Source organism: Lepidochelys kempii, chromosome 3 (assembly GCF_965140285.1).
Source record: "Lepidochelys kempii isolate rLepKem1 chromosome 3, rLepKem1.hap1, whole genome shotgun sequence".
Taxonomy (NCBI): Eukaryota; Metazoa; Chordata; order Testudines; family Cheloniidae; genus Lepidochelys; species Lepidochelys kempii.
Genome location: NC_136382.1, coordinates 210,765,501 through 210,784,294, shown reverse-complemented (window position 1 = coordinate 210,784,294; position 18,794 = coordinate 210,765,501). Strand labels below are relative to the sequence as shown.

The 18,794-nt window shown below is 45.7% G+C and overlaps 1 protein-coding gene and 1 long non-coding RNA gene across 6 annotated transcripts in view; one reads left to right on the top strand and one right to left on the bottom strand.

The window, feature by feature from the left end:
- The window catches only part of ACSS1 (acyl-CoA synthetase short chain family member 1), an 80,141-nt gene extending 70,295 nt beyond the window's left edge, over nt 1–9,846 (top strand). For 4 of the 5 annotated variants that reach the window (XM_073339935.2, XM_073339933.2, XM_073339934.2 and 1 more), the window contains 3 exons: nt 1,980–2,043; nt 3,985–4,103; nt 5,968–6,492. In XM_073339935.2, coding sequence (XP_073196036.2) covers nt 1,980–2,043; nt 3,985–4,103; nt 5,968–6,147 — 363 coding nt within the window. In that variant the 3' untranslated portion in view covers nt 6,148–6,492. Of the gene's footprint in view, nt 1–1,979; nt 2,044–3,984; nt 4,104–5,967; nt 6,493–9,613 lie in introns of those variants that run through there. The other variant, XM_073339936.2, reaches the window with a different exon arrangement.
- LOC140909799 (uncharacterized) lies at nt 7,631–17,942 on the bottom strand. Its single transcript, XR_012158356.2, has 2 exons — nt 17,495–17,942; nt 7,631–11,257 (listed from the first exon to the last, which is right to left on the bottom strand). It is a non-coding gene; the product is annotated as an uncharacterized LOC140909799 (long non-coding RNA).
- Nucleotides 17,943–18,794: the final 852 nt, after the last annotated feature.

Genomic DNA, 18,794 nt, shown 5'->3' with positions numbered 1-18,794 from the left:
ACCAGTAGCTCTGATGGAGTTAACATTTTGTTCTCACCTTTGTGTCTCAGGCCTAGCTATACTATTTGAACATGTTTTGTAACCTTCTCCAACATTAAATACGGAGCAATGGCAATTTACACCAGCTGACGATCTGGCCCATCATTTAGACGAGAGGCCATGGTAGCCACAGAACTGAACAGACAATCTCTCAAAGCAGTTCTATACACAGCTTGATCTGAGCATTTATTTGCATGTTATGTCCCTCACTTGCAAACATTAATCAGATGTGAAATCTGATAAACCAAAATCATCTTTACATTGCAGGAATGATTGTAATATCGTATCTACAAATAAATCTCTTAGTGCAAACTTCTGATGATAGCTTTTTGAAGACCTAATATGATTACCACTACATATTTTCATGCAGGTTCCTTTTCAGAGAAGCCCAGCTAAGACAAAGATTTCTTCCATATTTTAATCAAATTTAAAATAGCATAACCCATTTTTGATTTAGGATGAATATATGCTCTATCAGTGTAGAAATATTGTCAATGTTAACTATGAATCATGGGCAGACTAAGTCAGTATTATGAAGCCATATAATAAAGATCTGTATTCAGCATGGCAGTGCCTCTTCCATCTGTTGGAAGATTGAGGCCCACTTCTCCACTGCCTTGTCCTGTACCTTCTGCACAGATTTACACCAGTGACAAGTGGATATAAGAAAGATGCTTAGCACTTGGTTTGGTGTAGACTACCACCCAAAGTGCAAAGCAGTGGAGAATGAAGCTCAAGGCCTTGACTGTACTTGTGGATCAGCAGTCAGTGGGGCTGCGTCAGTGCAAACCCATGTGTAGGCAAGAAAAGCTCATTTCAAGCAAGGAGAGGCCTAGTTAGTGCAAACCACAGCTTTTTCCGTACTTGGGCTTTGCAGTAGTGTGGCTGCTCCGGTCACTGGCAATGGTTGGCTGCACAGGGACTAATCCCACATATAGACAAAATCCATTTTTTTCTGGATTTATTCTTATTAGCCAAAAGGGATGTCAGAAAATACTATTCAGTTGTTTTAAAACAGGGCCCTTTTGAATCTGAACCAATGGGTTAAATGCTGCTCTGAGACAGGCACACATGATTCCTGTTAATTTCATTAAACACACCATTAATGTGGCAAGTCTGTAACAGAATCAGAGGGGTGGCCGTGTTAGTCAGGATCTGTAAAAGCGGCAAAGAGTCCTGTGGCACCTTATAGACTAACAGACGTATTGGAGCATAAGCTTTCATGGGTAAATACCCACTTCGTCCGATGCATGTCTATAATAGTCTATAATCCTCCTTGCCAGAGGATGTTGTGAAGGCCAAGACTATAACAGGGTTCAAAACTATAACAGGATAACTATAACAGGATAACTAGAACTAGATAAATTCATGGAGGACAGGACCATCAATGGCTATTAGCCAGGATGGGCAAGAACAGTGTCCCTAGCCTCTGTTTCCCAGAAGCTGGGAATGGGCAACGGGATGGATCACTTGGTGATTACATGTTCTGTTCATTCCCTCTGGGGCACCTGGCATTGGCCACTGTCAGAAGACAGGATACTGGGCTAGATGGGCCTTTTGGTACTGTGCGCTTACAGAAGGCTCAGAAAAGTAGGAAAGGTATTAAGAACTTCACATACAGTTAGCAACTTGTTACAATTCCTAGAAGAGCTAGCATAGGCTCTTGTACCCTATGGGTACGTCTACACTGGAATTAAAAACCTACAGCTGGCATGTGCCAGCTGGCTCGGGCTAAGGGGTTGTTTAATTGTGGTGTAGACATTTGGGCTTGGGCCCTGTGATGTGGGGGGACCCGAGCATGAATATCCACACCAGAATTAAACAACCCCTTAGCCTCAGCCCCTCGAGCCTGAGTCGGCAGATATCTAATTACAGTGTAGTCATACCCAACATGGCCTGAAAGAGGGGGCTGTTATATTTTGCTACATTTTTTTTTAAAGGATGAACATCCGGCTGTGCCTGAAACAGCTGTGATTGGTTACCCCCATGAGATCAAAGGAGAAGGTAAGTGTGTAAAATAGTGTCCTTAATGGAAATATGCAGATGGTTAATTTCCTTTATAACCTTTCCCTCAACTTTCTGCCAAGCTAGTACACAGAGTAGCAGGCAGTTTGAAAGGGAGATTGTGACGTGTTGAATTAGCCACTGATACTTTGTTCTCTGCTCTCACTCCCTATCCACTTCTGGATCCATTTCAAGTATCCACTCTTGATACTTAAAGCCCTTAATGGGCAAGAACCTAGCTAATCAAAGGCCAGCTTTCTCTCTGCACCTCACTGTGACAGCTCATGTCAACAGAGACATTAAAGTTTGAAGTCTCCAGAGGGAAGCCTGCAGAAGCCAAGGGATAGGCATTCTTAGTGGAGGGCTCTAGAACTGACAAGCACCAGACCCTGAATCTTGCCATCTTCAAATCTCTCTCTCCACAGTTTTCCCTACCCCCATTAATGAAGCTAAGGACCAGATTAGTCTTATTCCTGCTGGAATTCAGTCACCATTGCTTATTTAACTCAGAGAAAGCCTTTTTTTTAATTTAAAAAAGAATTGGAAACCACGTCCTTTCCTCATCTGTAATCTCTGCAGAATCCTGCATCTCTGCACCAGGAAGCGTATTGCAGACTGAAACGGAAAATATTTGTGGGAGCCCCTTGTTAAAATATTGGCATAACATCATTGGGTCCCTTTTTGTTCTAAGGGCAAGTCAACACTTAAAATGATGCATCAGCACAGCTGTACTAATGTAGTGCCTTAATGAAGACACACTAAGCTGATGGGAGAGAGCTCTCCTGTTGACATAGCGCTGTCTACACCCGGGATTAGGTCAGGATAACTGTCGCTCAGGTGTATGGATTTTTCACCCCCCTGAAAACGTACTTATACCAATATAAGTCTGTAGCATGGACCAGACCTAAGTCATGCTCTTCCTTAAAGTTAATGGGAGCTGCACCCCTGTAAGTGAAAGCAAATCTGGGCCAGTAAAATAGCAACGCTTCCATAACTCATGCTTACGGGGTGCAGGGATCTTAGATACCAGGTTCCCCTCATTGGTCTTATGTTCCATATACCGAGACACAACAAGATGAGTTAAGGATTAAGTGAAGAAACTTCACTGTGCATTAATTTCCTCGTTTGCAGGGAGGGAGAAATTATCTAAGAGCTTGTCTACACAGGAACATTTAGGAAAATTAATCTGAATCAACTAGAGGTGTGAATTTGAAGTGGGTTAATTAAATTACATTAAATTGTTGTGTGGATGCTGTTATTCAAAATTAAAGTGACTTTAACTTGGTTTTGCTTAATTCACTTTGGAATTGAATTAAGCTAACCCAAATTCAGGCCACTTTTATTCCAAATGAGGGTGTTCACACAGGGGTTTAATTTGGTTTAACTAATCCAGTTCAAATGCACATCTTTAGTTAATTTGGATTAATTTTCCTGGATGTCCCTGTGTTTCCTGGACAGGCCCTTAAACCCTTATCATTATAAGGAGATAGTGTTTTACTGTAGTGTTTGACTCCATTTTAGTAAATGAAAATAAAGGTTTGTTCTCAAGAAAATAATTTGAAACAGAATCCAGAACCCTGACCTCCATGGGTCAGATTCTAATCTCATTTATGCTTGGTGACTTCAGTGGAGTTACTTCAGATTTACCATCATTGTAACTGAGATCAGAATCTGACCCAGGGACTCCAAAACAAAGCACATTAATCATTAAGGACCTGATTCTGCCATTCTTAGTCACCTCTACTGTGTAAGTAAGCTGCTGGTTTTCTTTGAAGCACCTGCTTTGTGAGGTACTACTCAGAGTGACCAAAGCAGACCCTAAACCTGACAGTTGCTACAGGCATTTGAAACAGCACTTATGCATGCAGTCCTGCTGAAATGAATGCCTTTCCAACAACGATTTAATGTACAGTACATGCCCTCTGTTTACTTCCCTTCCAGGTGCCTTTGCTTTCATAGTGTTAAAAGAAGACACAGCTCATATAGAATGTGTTAAAGAAGAACTCAGATCTATTGTTGCTTCCAAGATCGCAAAGTATGCTGTGCCTGATCATGTTCTGGTAAGTGTCTGGGGGCTACCATTGCAAGACATCAGATCTGTAACCCACTTAACAGGCCTGATTCTGCCCCCAGTAACGCTGCTTTGTTCCTCCCTGGCTGAGCAGCCTTAAAGCCAGGTTAACCAGATGGATGAGGGATCCCTCTGTGGTGCAGAACTGGCATAGCAGCCCTAAGCCGCCGCTCCAGGCTCTGGTGTCTGGAGTACATCAGAGGCATGGCTGCAGGAAAAGGGGGATGGCCGGAGTGCTAGTGCACCTGGGAATCCTTGGTTGCAAAGCAGCCTCCTGGGGGGCCACTGCAGCTGTGTACAATTTAGAGTAGCCCTGAGGCTGTTCTACTTATGCCAAGGACTGAACCAACCCTAGGAATTTGGAGTGCACAAAGAGGGCTTCAAACCAGTTTTTTTACTTCTGCTTCCCCCCTGTGCCAGAGCTTTGTTCAATGTGGCTTGGATCCGGCTCCTCCTGTTCAAAGCATGTACAAACAGCCAAGTTGCTTAAAATGTATGCTATTTTCTGCCTCCATCTTAATACAGCATCCCTGCTGCATTCATATGCCTCTGTGTCTGCTAGACCCACAGTACAGTTAATCCGAATGAGGGGTGCACTGATGGGAATACAGAGGTATATGGAATATCCCTGTGGTTAAAAAAAAATCAAAATTTAAGGGAAAGGTTGGAACATATAAGAGCAAAGCTATGGTTGTAGTACAGCCAAAGATGAAGTAACGCATACTTTGCACCACAACTGATGCTCATCTCACCCAGGCATTTAAAGACTTATTCCCAGAGCCATCAGGTGTTCTCAGGATTCCCAGACAGTCCCAGAGTAAAGTCCATGGCTGATCATACTGTTCCCTTTCCCTACAGATTAGCAGTTAATGCTCTTCAGTTTTCTGACCCCTTGACCTGTTTTCAGCATATATATCCAAAAACAGAGCAGTCGTATGGCAGGTTGTGTGGCCTGTCTGTGCAAAGGAGCTATCCTACAGAAGCCAGACAAAGGCTATGTCTACACTACACAGCTTTTTGCGACATGGCTGTGCTGTTAAAAGTCGTGCAGTGTAGCCACTGTTCGTTGGCTTTCCTGGCGACAAAAAACTTCCACCCCCAACGAGCGGCATTTCTGTGCTGCCGACAAAGCACTGTTCACACTGGTGCTTGTCGCTGGCACGTTTGTTTTTCAGAGTTGTTTTTTTTAACACCACTGAAAGACAAAAGTTTAGTCGTTCAGTTGCCAGTATGGACAAATAGTAACCCTTCAGGTCCATCCCTATGACCTTATCAGTTAATGTTAACCCTTGCCTGTACACGGGAGGTAGCAGACTACAGTGGATAGGACATGGGACTGCGAATCCGGAGACCTGAGATGTATTTCTGGCTCTGCCACTGACTTAAAGTATTGTGTGGTCCTGAGAAGGTGGCTTCCGGGCATTGGCTTCCGGGCATTAAATTCCTCATCTATAAAATAGGGATGATAATACCTACCTGCTTTTGTAAGCCACGCTGAGATTTATGAGAGTGCTGAGTGCAAGATTTCTAGACACAGGTGCCTATAGTTAGGCTACTAACTCCGTAGTTTAGCACCTGAATAAGTAGCCTGATTTTCAAAAGTGCTGAGCACCCAGCATCTCCCACTGGGCCAAAATTGGAAAAAGAAAGGAGAAAAATCAGATAAAATTTAATAAAAAAATAAACATCACTATATTCCTTCTTCCTGGACAGTGACCACCATGCCTAGCTCTTAAGCAGTTCCCAGGAATCTCACTGGGGATATGCAATGGGATCATTTCAAGGCTGGGTTCATTCAAACATTCTCATCAGGATGAAAGTTGTAAGGCAAGTGTATTTGTTCTTCTCTTCAGGTTGTGAAACGCCTTCCTAAAACGCGATCTGGGAAAATTATGAGAAGGGTACTGAAGAAAATAGTCGCTGACCAATCCAGTGATTTGGGAGATATCACCACGTTGGATGATCCAAACGTCATCGCAGAAATACTAGATGCCTACCAGAAATACAAAACCGAGCAGTCTGCATCTTCATAGGAAGGTCTTGAGTCTCTTTCCAAAAGAAATTCAGAGAAACAACCAACCATCCAGCTCTTTCATGGACTATCATCAAATTCTGCTCACTCCTAAGAGAACAAAATGATGATTCCTCTCACAACATACTCTATAATCTATCATAGACCATGGTATACAGCTGCCTTCTCTTTCCTTGGAAACCATGGAATACACACTGTGAAGCATCATATTTTAAGAACCTTCTGAACAAGTACCTGACTGAATTTGCCAAAACTAAGTGTTTTCACACTATTTTTAGGGAAAATGTATAGCAGCCTTTTTAGGTTTCCACTAGCTGCATTAAAAATAAACAGCTAGTAAAATGTTTATGACTGTTGAGGTAGGTGATGTTTTTAATGCTTGAAGCAATACTTCCCCCCCTCTGCTCCCAGACACTCATGGGGAGAGATTTTATAATACATTTTGCCATTTTGGAGAATAGTCAGTGAATGTATATCTTCAATTTTTCATTCTACTTAGAATCATATGGGCTGGAAGGGACCTTGAGGAGTCATCAAGTCCAGCCCCTTACCTGAGGCAGGACCAAGCTAGACTATCTCTGATAGAGGTTTGTCCAACCTGTTCTTAAACACATCCAATGATGGGGAAGCCACAACTTAAATCTGACTTGGTTATCCCAGTTCAGGTAGCTGCAACAGTGGTGTCTTTTTAGCAATGCTATATACTGCAGTGTATATTGTATGTGCACTATTTGTGAAATGGATCACAATCAAGTTGCCATATTCTTTTCATTACAGTTGGTTTGGTGCCTGATCATGGTTTTAGACCTCACCACACTTGGCTCAAAACAGTCAATCTGGGGTCCAAAGGGTCCCAGACTTTCCCTTGTCTTCTCCCAACTCAATGAACCTAGGCCCAGATCCTCAAAGGTCTTTAGGTCCCTAACTCTCATTGATATCAATGGCATTGAAGCACCTAATTACCTCTGAAGAGCAGCACCTACTCCCTTCTCGGTAACATGGATCTCGGCACCCATCTGAACCTGGAGCTGATTAGCCTCCTGTAAGCCCATGTTGCCTCATGTCCCAGCTGCATAGGGATGGAGCATGCAGCTGTCACTTACTCTGCATTTTACAGCAACTACATCTCTCTTTCCACCAGTGCCACTCAGGCCCTCAGTCCAGCACCTGGCAACTGGGGAAAAGGAAAGAACAGAAGCAAGATCACACAAGGGGTCTGTGGCAGAGGCAGGACTTGAAATCCAGTACTCTTGAGTTTTAGCCACAAGGTCATCCGTCCTACCCATCTACATGGGGATTTAGCCTTAGGATATTTTGAAACTCTTAGGGAACTGGCTAGTACCCAGGTTCACTCACTGCTGGGGTGTCTCCTTGTGGCTGCATCTGTGGAGTAGCTCTGCCTGGTCTGACTTCCCTTTCCTTTCCTTCGCTTGCACTGCAGGCCCTCTTGCTCTCTTGTTGTAGCAGTGCTTCCTCCTTGTCGCTTGGTGCCCTGGCCAGGTCACTATAGTTGTCTCCTTGTGGGGTAACAAAGTCTCACTGGACCAGCTGTCTGGGTGCCATTCCAGGCAGTCCTCCCATTCCAGACTATGTCACTTTCCCCGTGGCTGGTAGGAGAACCCTGGTGCTACTCCAGGTTCCACTAGGAACCCTATCAGCAGCAGCCAAGGTCTGCACAGTCCCATCCCCTGCTGCCATTTCCTACTCCATCTTCCACGGGCTTTCTTCTTCATTCTCTGGGTAAGCCCTTTCTTCAGGGTCAGGATCCCAAGGTTTCTGCTCCACCCCTGGGTTTCCTCCTCACCACCTCTCTGCTCCCAGAGAGTGACTGCAGACCTCCACACTGTAGCACCTTCTGCTCTCATTTCCTGGCTTTATACAAGCCCCCACTTACTCCTGCCTAGGTGGACTCCATATTCAGTGGGTGCTTATCAGTCAAGCTCAGGTCTCCCAGGTGCAGTTTACCAGGTTAAGTAGCTCCTTCCAAGCCACCTTAATCCCTTCAGAGTGGTGTGGAGTGAACAATCCCACAACAGCTCGTCAGCACTGAGGGTCTCTCACATTTTGAAGAACAGAAAAAGTGAGCAACATCTGGGAGTTGTTACAGTGTAATGAATTTGTGTGACCTTGGGTGAGGCACTTCACCTCCCTGTGCCCCAGAGCCTCATCTGCAAAATGGGGACACTTGTGCTTCCCTGCCTCACGGGGGCTCAGGAATGGCAGCGACAGGGGTGATGAGAGGTGTAATTCTCTTGCTGCTATCTTGGTGCTGAAGTAGCCACCATGACTTGCTAAGCATCGCTTTTGTTTTAGGCAGGGAATGGCTTCCCCACTTCCAAATATCCCTTTCACGTGTAGACACAGGGCCAGCCCCTGCTGAATTTTACCGGCAGGGGATGCAGACTCCATGCATGGGCTTCCTGAATAGATAATTTTCTTTGTCTGTTGTGGTGTTGTAGCTATGTTGGTCCTGGGATATGAAAGAAGCAATATCTTTTATTGGACATGTCTGTTGGTGGAAGAGACAGAGTCAAACATACAGAGCTCTGTGTGGCATGAAAGCTCGTCTTTAATTATTTTCCTGGTCAGTAGCTAATAAATGTAATAGATTAAAATCATGTTTTAGGAGTATCCCTCCCTTTCTAGTGCTACAGTGATGCTAAATTGTCTTTCCATTCTACTCCCATTGAAAGAATTCTCTGCAAGGTGTGTGATTAGAGCTTTGTTGCATGTTCCACCGGGAACAAGGGGAAGGAAAATCACTTTTAAACTACTTAAGGAAAATAATTAGAATAGGATAGGGAAAAAATAAGGGGTACAGAAACTAGCTGTAGAAAAATATTCATGGTCTTTTATAACAGTTTAAATGTTTCAGAGTTTACATTATTACTGTTTAATTTGTATGTTACCTTGGCACCAGGCATTCGGGAGTGCTAATCTGGAAGTGGACTGATTGGTACATGAAGATTTTCCTGCTCCCTTTTGGGTATTAGGAGGTTAGAATATACTCTGTCGGTAATTGGGCATAGGTCAGTGCTTCACAAGCAGTAGCTACATCAAATAGTTAAGTGATTGCCACAGTAATTTCTACACTATTGTGCACCATTTGGAGTCACTGAGCCAAAACTTGCAATCCTACTGCAAATCTAATTTAGGGTTAGGGTAAGGCTAAACTTTGTGGGCTTCAGGGAGCTGCAGGATTTGGCCCAGGATCAGAGTAACATATTTTATCTGTCTATATTAGAGCAATAGCCTATAGCAAGGGTAGCTATGAGCTCTTGAGCCATATAAAGGATTCTGATACCAGGTCACTAAACATGAAAGCAAATCTCAAACTGCTTGTGTATAATCTGACTCCTCAGAAATATGCATTCTTAGATCACACTTTGCCTGTGTTGCATACTTTACAGAGAGTGACCTTTGTACATATGCATATTAGATTAATCTGTCATTTTTATTGTCACTAGGGACTGCAGTATTAATGAAATACAATAAGCAGGATCCCCCTCTTCCATGGAAAATCCTCAGAGCTTCCTCCACATCTCTCCAGGGCATTGCCCATTCCTGTGCAAAAAAAGCAGTGAGGCCCCCGCATGCCCTTGTAACCCCCTTTGATCCATGGGGAGGGCCTGTGATGTCCCAGGACTAGAGATCCAGACGCTCTCTCCCTTACAAGTGTGCAGTTAGAAGGCTATTAAAACTCCAAAAGATGCCCATCCTATGTTTCTTCCAGCACCATTAAAGAAAACCATTAAAAAAGTGCTCTTCAAACAGAAATAATTCAGAAATGCTTTTTACAGAGTCGACAGACTCACTTGTTCAAACACTTGTAAAATGGCCTCCATAGTAATGAAGATTAATGTTGGGGAAGAAAAACAACCTTTTATGAGGACTGCACAAGTCACATAAAAGCAACGAAACTATTTACTATATTGTGAGAACAATGGACTTTTTTGTACTGGAGTAACCTCAAGTTTCCAACATAAGTCTTGATACTGTAAACACTTTCACGTGTGCTTCTTTGCTCACCTGAACAGTCCCTCTGAGATGACACAGGTGAGTAAAGTTAAGTGTGTGGGTAAGGGTTTGCTGGTTTGGGGCCACAGTCTCTTCATTCATCATCTGCTCTGGTGAGTGGGGCAAAGCCATATCTTCTGTTCTTACACAATGTGTGTCTTAACATAAAAGTACCAATGGAACTTAGCTGATACAAAGGTTACAAATTTATTGATGTAACTGTTCTGTCCAGAAGGGGCCAAATTCATAGCAATAACCTTTATGTAGTGGTATGTACAAAGTATGCACATATTCTTGTATTTCAGTCATAAGGAGCCAGAAACCTTGTGAATTTCTAAAGTCATGTAAACAACTCTACTAAAATCATTTTAAAAGTAACCCATTAAGCAAGATCAGAACACTTCATGCCAAGTGAGTATTGCAATTAACTGTGAATCCTCAGCGCCTCTTCTTCCTTGCAATGATTTCCATAAATTAGTCAAGCTGTTGAAGATGTGTCCTGAAGTAGGTATTGCTGCTCTGAGGTAACCTCCGTTTGGCAGGGCTCAGGACTAACTTTACATCTTGCAAGAAATGAAATATGCTCATAGACGACTTTGCCACAATGAAACTTTCCAACTAATAGGTAAAGTACTAATATTTTTTTCTGATCTCCTATTAAATTATGGAGGTGCTGGCTGCAGCCCTAAAGGAAGGCTGAATTGAGTTTTGCACTTAATACTCTGTACTTCACCACTATCTTGGTGCCTAATTAAAAATGTGCATTCTAGCTTGTAGGCAATCACGTAGTAAGACATTAATGAAACATTTTAAAGGATGAGGGACCATAGTCCTCTCAAGGAGAGAGTCACTCACTGAACACTCTTGCGGCTCTGCTCTGAAAGCTGTTCTGTGCAGGTAGGCAGTCACATTTACAAGCCCCACTGAAGTCATTAGGGGTTCATAGGGTCTTGTCCCTGTGGATCAGCTTGCAGGATTGGCCTTAAAATGTACTTATCTCTTTCCTTGGAATGCTGGAGGATATGAAGCTTCCAAATAGCCATATGCCTTCCTCCTCTTGAAATTGCTCCTCACGCAAGCTGGTCACGTAGGAGCTAGAGATATGCAAAACATTTGAAAGACGGGGAACGGAGCAGATTTACTGATGTTGGCTTCATTAACAAAGAACAAAAGCAATGGTAATGGAATCTTCCAAACATCTTATTGGCCAACATTAGCTCATAAAATTGTATTTACCAGATCACATTTGCCTTTGCTGCAGCTGATATAGCATCCTGACTTACCTTTACACTCTTTTTAAACTGAAGGGCTACCAGGAAATTTTAAATAGGGAAATAAGATTTTGCATTGACTACAAATTCTCTTTGTCTGTTGCCACAATTGGTTAGACTCTAAGGTGCCACAAGTACTCCTTTTCTTTTCACAATCTTGTAGTGAACCAAATGCTTTCTGTACAGATTTGTGTACATGTCTAACCTGCACATTGTTTCATTACTCCACTCTCCACCTATGACTTTTAGCCATATTGCCTTTTTTTCCCCTCTGTGGATATGCACGTTTGTTACATACTGTGGACATAGGCCATGATTCTCTTAATTTTATTTAAGTCATTGTTTTGTAGATGTGGGATATAAATATGGAACAAATTAACAAAGCACCTTGAACTTCTATTCTATTGTAATCATATGGTTTAAATAAAAATTTGTTTTTTGACCAGGATCCAGATCCTCACAGGTGTTTAGGCACCAGAGCCTATATACCTGTGAAGATCTGGGCACAAGTGCCTTAAAACTAGACTCTGGAATAATATATGTACTCAGATTTTCATTAAAAGAAATCCCTGTCCCTGTATATAATGTGTCTTCTTTTCAATGCCAGGCATAGCTTATGCACCTTAGCCTTGACGTACACCACCTATCCCTTAAAGTTTTTGAGGTATGGGTTTATTCAGCTCTGGAGATGCAAATCTGCCTTTACTGATTATTGCGATTTGTTTACACATGGTTTACTTTTCAAAATCAAAGGAATTTCCTAGATCAAGATGAGTTAAATCTCACTCTTCGATTCAAACACAGTGCCAAAATTGTTCAGGTTTACTTAAGAATCTTCTCACTGAAAAATAGCTCATTAAGGAGCACTGCATTTGCATTGTACAACTCCCACCACAAAACAGAGCTACAGAAGGTGGGGAGTTCTGGGTTGCGCTGCGTTTCTTCCTAATGAAGAAACAAACTGAATTATTTTGATAGTGGCTTTCTGGGCAGGTACAACACATTACAGAGAGCAATCTGGTTTGAATCCTATTTCTGAGATTTTTTTCCCACTTTGTCGCCTCAGTGAAATTTCTAGGCAGTTTTCGGTGTTAATTTCTTTGGGCAGCTCAGCCATACAGCTGCCTCACTGGGAGCCCAGATGGTATTACAAGTTGCAAAGTGAGATGCACAAATGAAAAAGAAAACTGACTTTATGGAGAATGGGAGGGAATGTGCAATCTCAAGAGAATTTGCATCTATCCAAAAGTCATGCTTTAGCAGATAGAAGTGAGGTAGTATTTTGCCAGGTGCTGAGTACTATTTGCAAATGTCAAAAGTACAGATAGCACATCTCTGCAAAGGGCCTTCCTTGTCTCCTAAAGTCCAGTGAAGATTTTATGTAACCCTTAGACTACCAGGTGAATAACACCATTCAGCTAATACAGATGAGTATATAGCACATATTTGTTAACTGGCCCCCCAAAGAATGCAACTGTCCTCCCAGCAACTTCACTTGGACAAACATCCAAACACACTTGCAGCTCATGAATGCTGCTACATCGATTCTGACAAGCATCACCTTGAAAATGCAAGCTGCTCTCAAGAGTTAAAAATGTATTTCCCCTCCTTACTGTGTTTTGTGCTTTAGCTGACCTGGTGATTAACATTGCCTGGCACAATTTCTCAGTATAATGGGCGAGTGGCTGTGTCTTCAGCTCACACCTCCCCTGCTATTCTGGGTTATTATAGTAGCAGTTACGGTTGTAATAGCAAGTTACATCCTGGTTTCAGCAATGAATTTCTGTTGTTTAACTGTAACCTTGAGAAGTAACTTAACTTTTCAGGTTCAAAAAGTCAGTTATTTTTCTTGCCAGTCCTGTCTTGAGTGTGAGGATGTTAGTCACAGTCTTGAGCACAGCCTTGGTATCATCATGCAGTTTAAACACACAAGGCAAAAGGAATCTCTAAGCAGCCTGTAATTTAGTACTACTTTTGAGAAGCACTAATCAGGGATATATAATAGGTTACTTTTGGAGCTATGAATAAGTGATTTGTATAGATTACAGTTTCCAAGTAACTACCACTCATGATGATACCTCTACGTGGTTACCATGCCTCATCTAGTTCCAGAAATTCCACCTCTATAGGTAAGAACTTAGTTCAGCCTCCTTTTCTACTCAGTCTCTGTCCTTCTACCATGACTCAGGAGGGAGCATGGTCCAAGGGTTAGGGTGCTGGGCTGGGACTCAGGCACTTGGTCTCTCTGTGCCTCAGTTTCCCATCTATAAAATGGGGCTTATAGTACTTCCCTGCCTCACAGGGGTGCCGTGAGAATAAATATATTAAAGATTGTGAGGTGTAATGGGAGACAGATTAGTACAAGAAAGAAAGGATCTGCTACCTGCTGTGGTGTTTGTTTATGTGGACAGATGTTTACTAGGAAGTAGGCTGAAATCCAATAACTTTAGTCAACCTACAGTCCCTATCCAGTGCTGACTGAATTCAAACCAAAAATGGTGAAAGGCTCCACATCCCATTTGCATTCTCCTGAGCAAAGTCCCTTCTCCTTGAGCATTATCAAAATTATATTGTTCAGAAGTATGTTAATATTCTTTTTTAGTACATGCTAAAACCTGGTTAGTGTGGACCTTTCACCTTTCTTGCGTTTGCTTTCCTATTGATCTAAACATTTAAAAGTTAAACTTTGCTTCAGGATGATGAACAATGCCTTGGCTACCACCACACCCTCTGCACTCTCTTTTTTTATAGAAATCACCACCTCATTCCCAAGGACGGAGGAGGAGCCAATGCAGTTTTAACACTTTAGCAGTTGTAAAACCTCTTGGACAGATTGAGGCATTCTAAGGGAACTAAGAAAGCTGAAAGAAAGCAGGGAACTAAGGATGCATTTATCTGGGAGCTGGAGGTGTAATTGCCAGCTCAGGCAGACATACCTGCATTAGTGCTAATAGAGTTAGCACCCTAAAATAAAAATGCAGCAGCATAAGCAGCTGGCTGGGCTACTCAGCCTGTTCAGACAGGAAGGTATTTAGATCAGTTAGCTCCTCCCATCACCAGGGCTACTTTTTAATTTTTAGCATGCTAGCTCAATCAGAGCTAGCACGGTTATGTGTGCCTGAGCTGTAAATTACACATCCAGCTGCAGCGTAGAAATCTCCAGTCCTCCCTCTGCAGGGTAATGAAATACTAGAAATGCACAGCCTTAGAGCAACCTTACTAGGAATGTCTGCTGAAAAGCAGGACCTTTCTGTCACATGGCAGGGGGAGCAAAGGGGCTTTCCATTCTTAATCTACTGTAGCTCAGTGCTTGCAATAGTGTAAGAAGGTGCAAGAGGAAATCAACACATGAGAAACAAGTAGTGAGGAAACAAAGGCAGCTTGTGAACGAAGTAGCCAGAAGGAACTGGGGAAGAATGGAAGGAAACAAAATGCAGTGGAAAGGGAGAGAGAAAAAGGACACAAGAGGCCTGCCTCCCTGCTGCCTTGCACTTTGGGTCCTCATTTACATTTGTGCAAAGCAAGCATAGCATGGGTGTAAAATGCTACCACCTCAGAACCGCTTTTCCCATGCGCTTGCACTGGTGCGAATGACAACTCATGGTGCTAGGCCAGTGGTTCTCAAACTTTTGTACTGGTGACCCCTTTTACACAGCAAGCCTCTGAGTGCAACCCCCCTTATAAATTAAAAACACTTTTTAAATATTTAACACTATTATAAATGCTGGAGGTGAAGCAGATTTTGGGGTGGAGGCTGACAGGTCACGACATTCCACATAATAACCTTGTGACCGCCTAAGGGGTCCCAACCCCCAGTTTAAGAACCCCTGTGCTAGGCAAAGGGAAATCAGGCCCCAGGAATTAGATAAAGTTACAGTGTAGAAAGGAGCTGATGTTGTGCTATATTGTCAGTCAGCTTTTCTGAGCATGCACTGTGTGTTGGGAGACTAACAAGCTAAGTTGAGGCCTTGTCCACATTAGGTGAAAGAGCATTGCCTACCAGCCCTGAGTTTTGTAGTGCCTCTATTATCTTGCAAACTGCTATGCCAGGCTTTTGTGAGCACTGTTTGCATCTTTTTGCTGAAACACCTGGGAAGAGGCCTTTAACTCAGATCTCAATCTGCAACAGCTTGGCCACACTAATGGGAAACTACAGGCATTGGAGGTCATCAGTAGGCCCAGTGCTCATAAATCCACCCTTTTGCAGCAAGCACTGTGTACAAAGGCCCCAGGTGAAAGTTCAGGTACTTGCCTAGGACCATAAGCAGTTCCTTTATAAATGAGGGCACCACCAAAGACCAATACAGATTTTTGGTGCAGAAATTTACAAAGGTTGTCTGCCTTTATCTGAAAAAGTGAGGGAGCCTCTTGCCCAGGTCTTATTCATCTAATGCACCTGGGGTGAAATTCTGTCCCCTCCTTGAAGTGAAGGGGACTTTTGCCATTGTCTTAAACACAGCCAGAATTTCAGCCCAGCTGTATAGACTGTGATCCTTTATACTGAGTATTCCTTTGTAGCCAAGAAACTAGCCAATGTCTCTAAGGTGCCACAAGTACTCCTTTTCTTTTTGCAAATACAGGCTAACACGGCTGCTACTCTGAAACTTATCCTATCAGTACAGCTTATTAGTGCCATCTAGTGGATACAAAAATTTTCACAATACAGTAAAGATCTCTTGAATAAAGTCTTTTTGTGGCAGCCAGCTTTTTGAGATTCAGCTGCACAGTTCACAGTTGACACCTGACCAGAATATGTGTACAAAAGTTCTCCATTAATCAGAAAGAAAAGGAGTACTTGTGGCACCTTAGAGACTAACCAATTTATTTGAGCATAAGCTTTTGTGAGCTACAGCTCACTTCATTGGATGCTGTAGCTCACAAAAGCTTATGCTCAAATAAATTGGTTAGTCTCTAAGGTGCCACAAGTACTCCTTTTTCTTTCTGTGAATACAGACTAACACGGCTGTTACTCTGAAACCTCCATTAACCAGGTTTCTCTCACTAACAGCTTGAGCCTCTGCTCAGTGAGGTCAATGGCAACGTTCTCATCGACTGTAAAGGTGTAGGATCAGGGCCTTAGTTGGGTGTGATTGAATTACTGGGTGTGATTGAAGTAACTTAGGTGCCTAAGTCCCAGTTTTACACATCACTGCAAGCCACAAAACTCCTGCTTGGCTGCTGCCTGTAGGCACCTAAATCTCATTCAGCATCTTTCTGCTGTAAAAATTTCCTGGGGCTTTCACACTACTGCCTCCCTAAGCCCCAGAGAGATTCACAAACCCAGGGAAGATAGGCACTGCATGCAACTTAGGCAGCCTAGAGTTTGAGCCTCTGAGCACACCTACTAGCTCAAGTCTCACCCAAAATCCACTTGAAGGAGGAGGGAACAGCACCCACCTTATATCTTTTACCTGGAATGTGGAAGACCCAAGTTTAATTCCCCTTTCTCTGCTAGCAGGAAAGAAGGGAGACCCCTGTTCAAATCCTATCTCTCAGGAGAGTGCTCTAACCACCAAGCTGTGGGATATTCTGATGTGGGGCTCTTTTAGTGTCACCTGTTGAAGCTGTTCCTGAGGCTAAATGACAAAGTGATTAGAGCAAGGGGCCTAAACACTAGCTCTCCCACCTCCCAGGCGGCTGCCCCAGTCACTGGACTAGTCATTCTCTTTCTGGGGCTCAATGACTATTGCCTGTGGATAAATATGTAAATAGTCATGAATCCAGAGACAGAGTGAGGTCAGCTCTCACACAGTTATTTCCTATGATAAACATGGGCAAAACCATGGAGACCACGGTGTGGCACCGCACCTGAGAGCGCCGAGGGACCCACTGTCGTTCGGCTTTGCCCTCACTCCTCCCATTTTCCTCAGATCAAACTCCCGTTTCCCTTGGAGTTTAGTGGGGTTTTGGCCCCAAGAGGCGCTGGGTGCAAGCGGACGCAGCCCCACCGCCAGGCGGGTTTGGCTGGGGCACTCCCGCCTGGGGCAGGCTTCGGGATCAGCCGCTCGGCAGGTCACACAGGCACCGGGGAACGCCTGCCCGGAGCACCACGAGGCTTACCGTGCGGGTCCCCGGGGAGCTGTTCTTCGGGGGCCGGGGGGGCCGGAAGGAGGATGCGGTCTCCGTGGAAAGCCGCTCAGCGGCCCAGCCCCCAGCCGTTGTGACGGAGGGACCGGGGGGGGGCGGACACGTGACTCTAGGGACGTTACCCGGAGCTAGTCACCGTTGTCCGCAGGCGGGCGGCACTGAGCGAGGCTAGGGACCACCCCCCAAGGGAGGCTGTGGAGGGCCCTGGGGAGGATGGAGCGGGATGCCGGGGGGAGCCCGGTCTGCGCGGGTGGCGGCCGCGGGAGGGGCCTGGCCGCGAACAGGGCAGGGCAGGGCGGCGCCGGCACACGCGGGACGGGCCTAGCTACGGAGCCGCCAGCGGCGGGCGAGAGGGGGCAGGGCTAGCCCCGTCCCGCTCAGCGCTGAGGGGACGAAAAGGACGATGGGAGTCACTCCACCCGACCCGCGCAACCGGCGGCGACTATTGGCTAATTGCCGTACACGTCATTTTTCTGCGCGGGCGGCGACATGGCCGCTCCCACGCCCAGAACGGTGGGCGTGGCTCGTGAGGCGGCGGGCTTGGATTTGAAAGTGCGGGGCGCGCGGGTGCCTGTGGGAGAAGGGGGCGGGGCTTTGTGTCCGCCAGTTGGCCGAACAGAACGCACAGCGGAGGGGCGGGGCCTGTGATAGTTTGCGGGGAGGAGCTGGGCAAGGGGGCGGGGCCTACGGCTGCTTAGGTGTCAGGGTTGAGTGAGGGGGCGGGGCTGAGCGGGGCTCGGGCGCGTGCGCGGCGCTGTGGGGCGGGGCTGAGCGGGGCTCGGGCGCGTGCGCGGCGCTGTGGGGCGGGGCTGAGCGGGGCTCGGTCGCGCGCGGCGCCGTGGGGCGGGGCTGAGCGGGGCTCGGTCGCGCGCGGCGCTGTGAGGTGGGGCTGAGCGGGGCTCGGGTTCGCGCGCGGCGCTGTGGGGCGGGGCTGAGCGGGGCTCGGGCGCGTGCGCGGCGCTGTGGGGCGGGGCTCGGGCGCGTGCGCGGCGCTGTGGGGCGGGGCTGAGCGGGGCTCGGTCGCGCGCGGCGCTGTGGGGCGGGGCTGAGCGGGGCTCGATCGCGCGCGGCGCTGTGAGGTGGGGCTGAGCGGGGCTCGGGCGCGTGCGCGGCGCTGTGGGGCGGGGCTGAGCGGGGGGCGGGACGCTGTGGGGCGGGGCTGAGCGGGGCTCGGGCGCGTGCGCGGCGCTGTGAGGTGGGGCTGAGCGGGGCTCGGGCGCGTGCGCGGCGCTGTGGGGCGGGGCTGAGCGGGGCTCGGGTTCGCGCGCGGCGC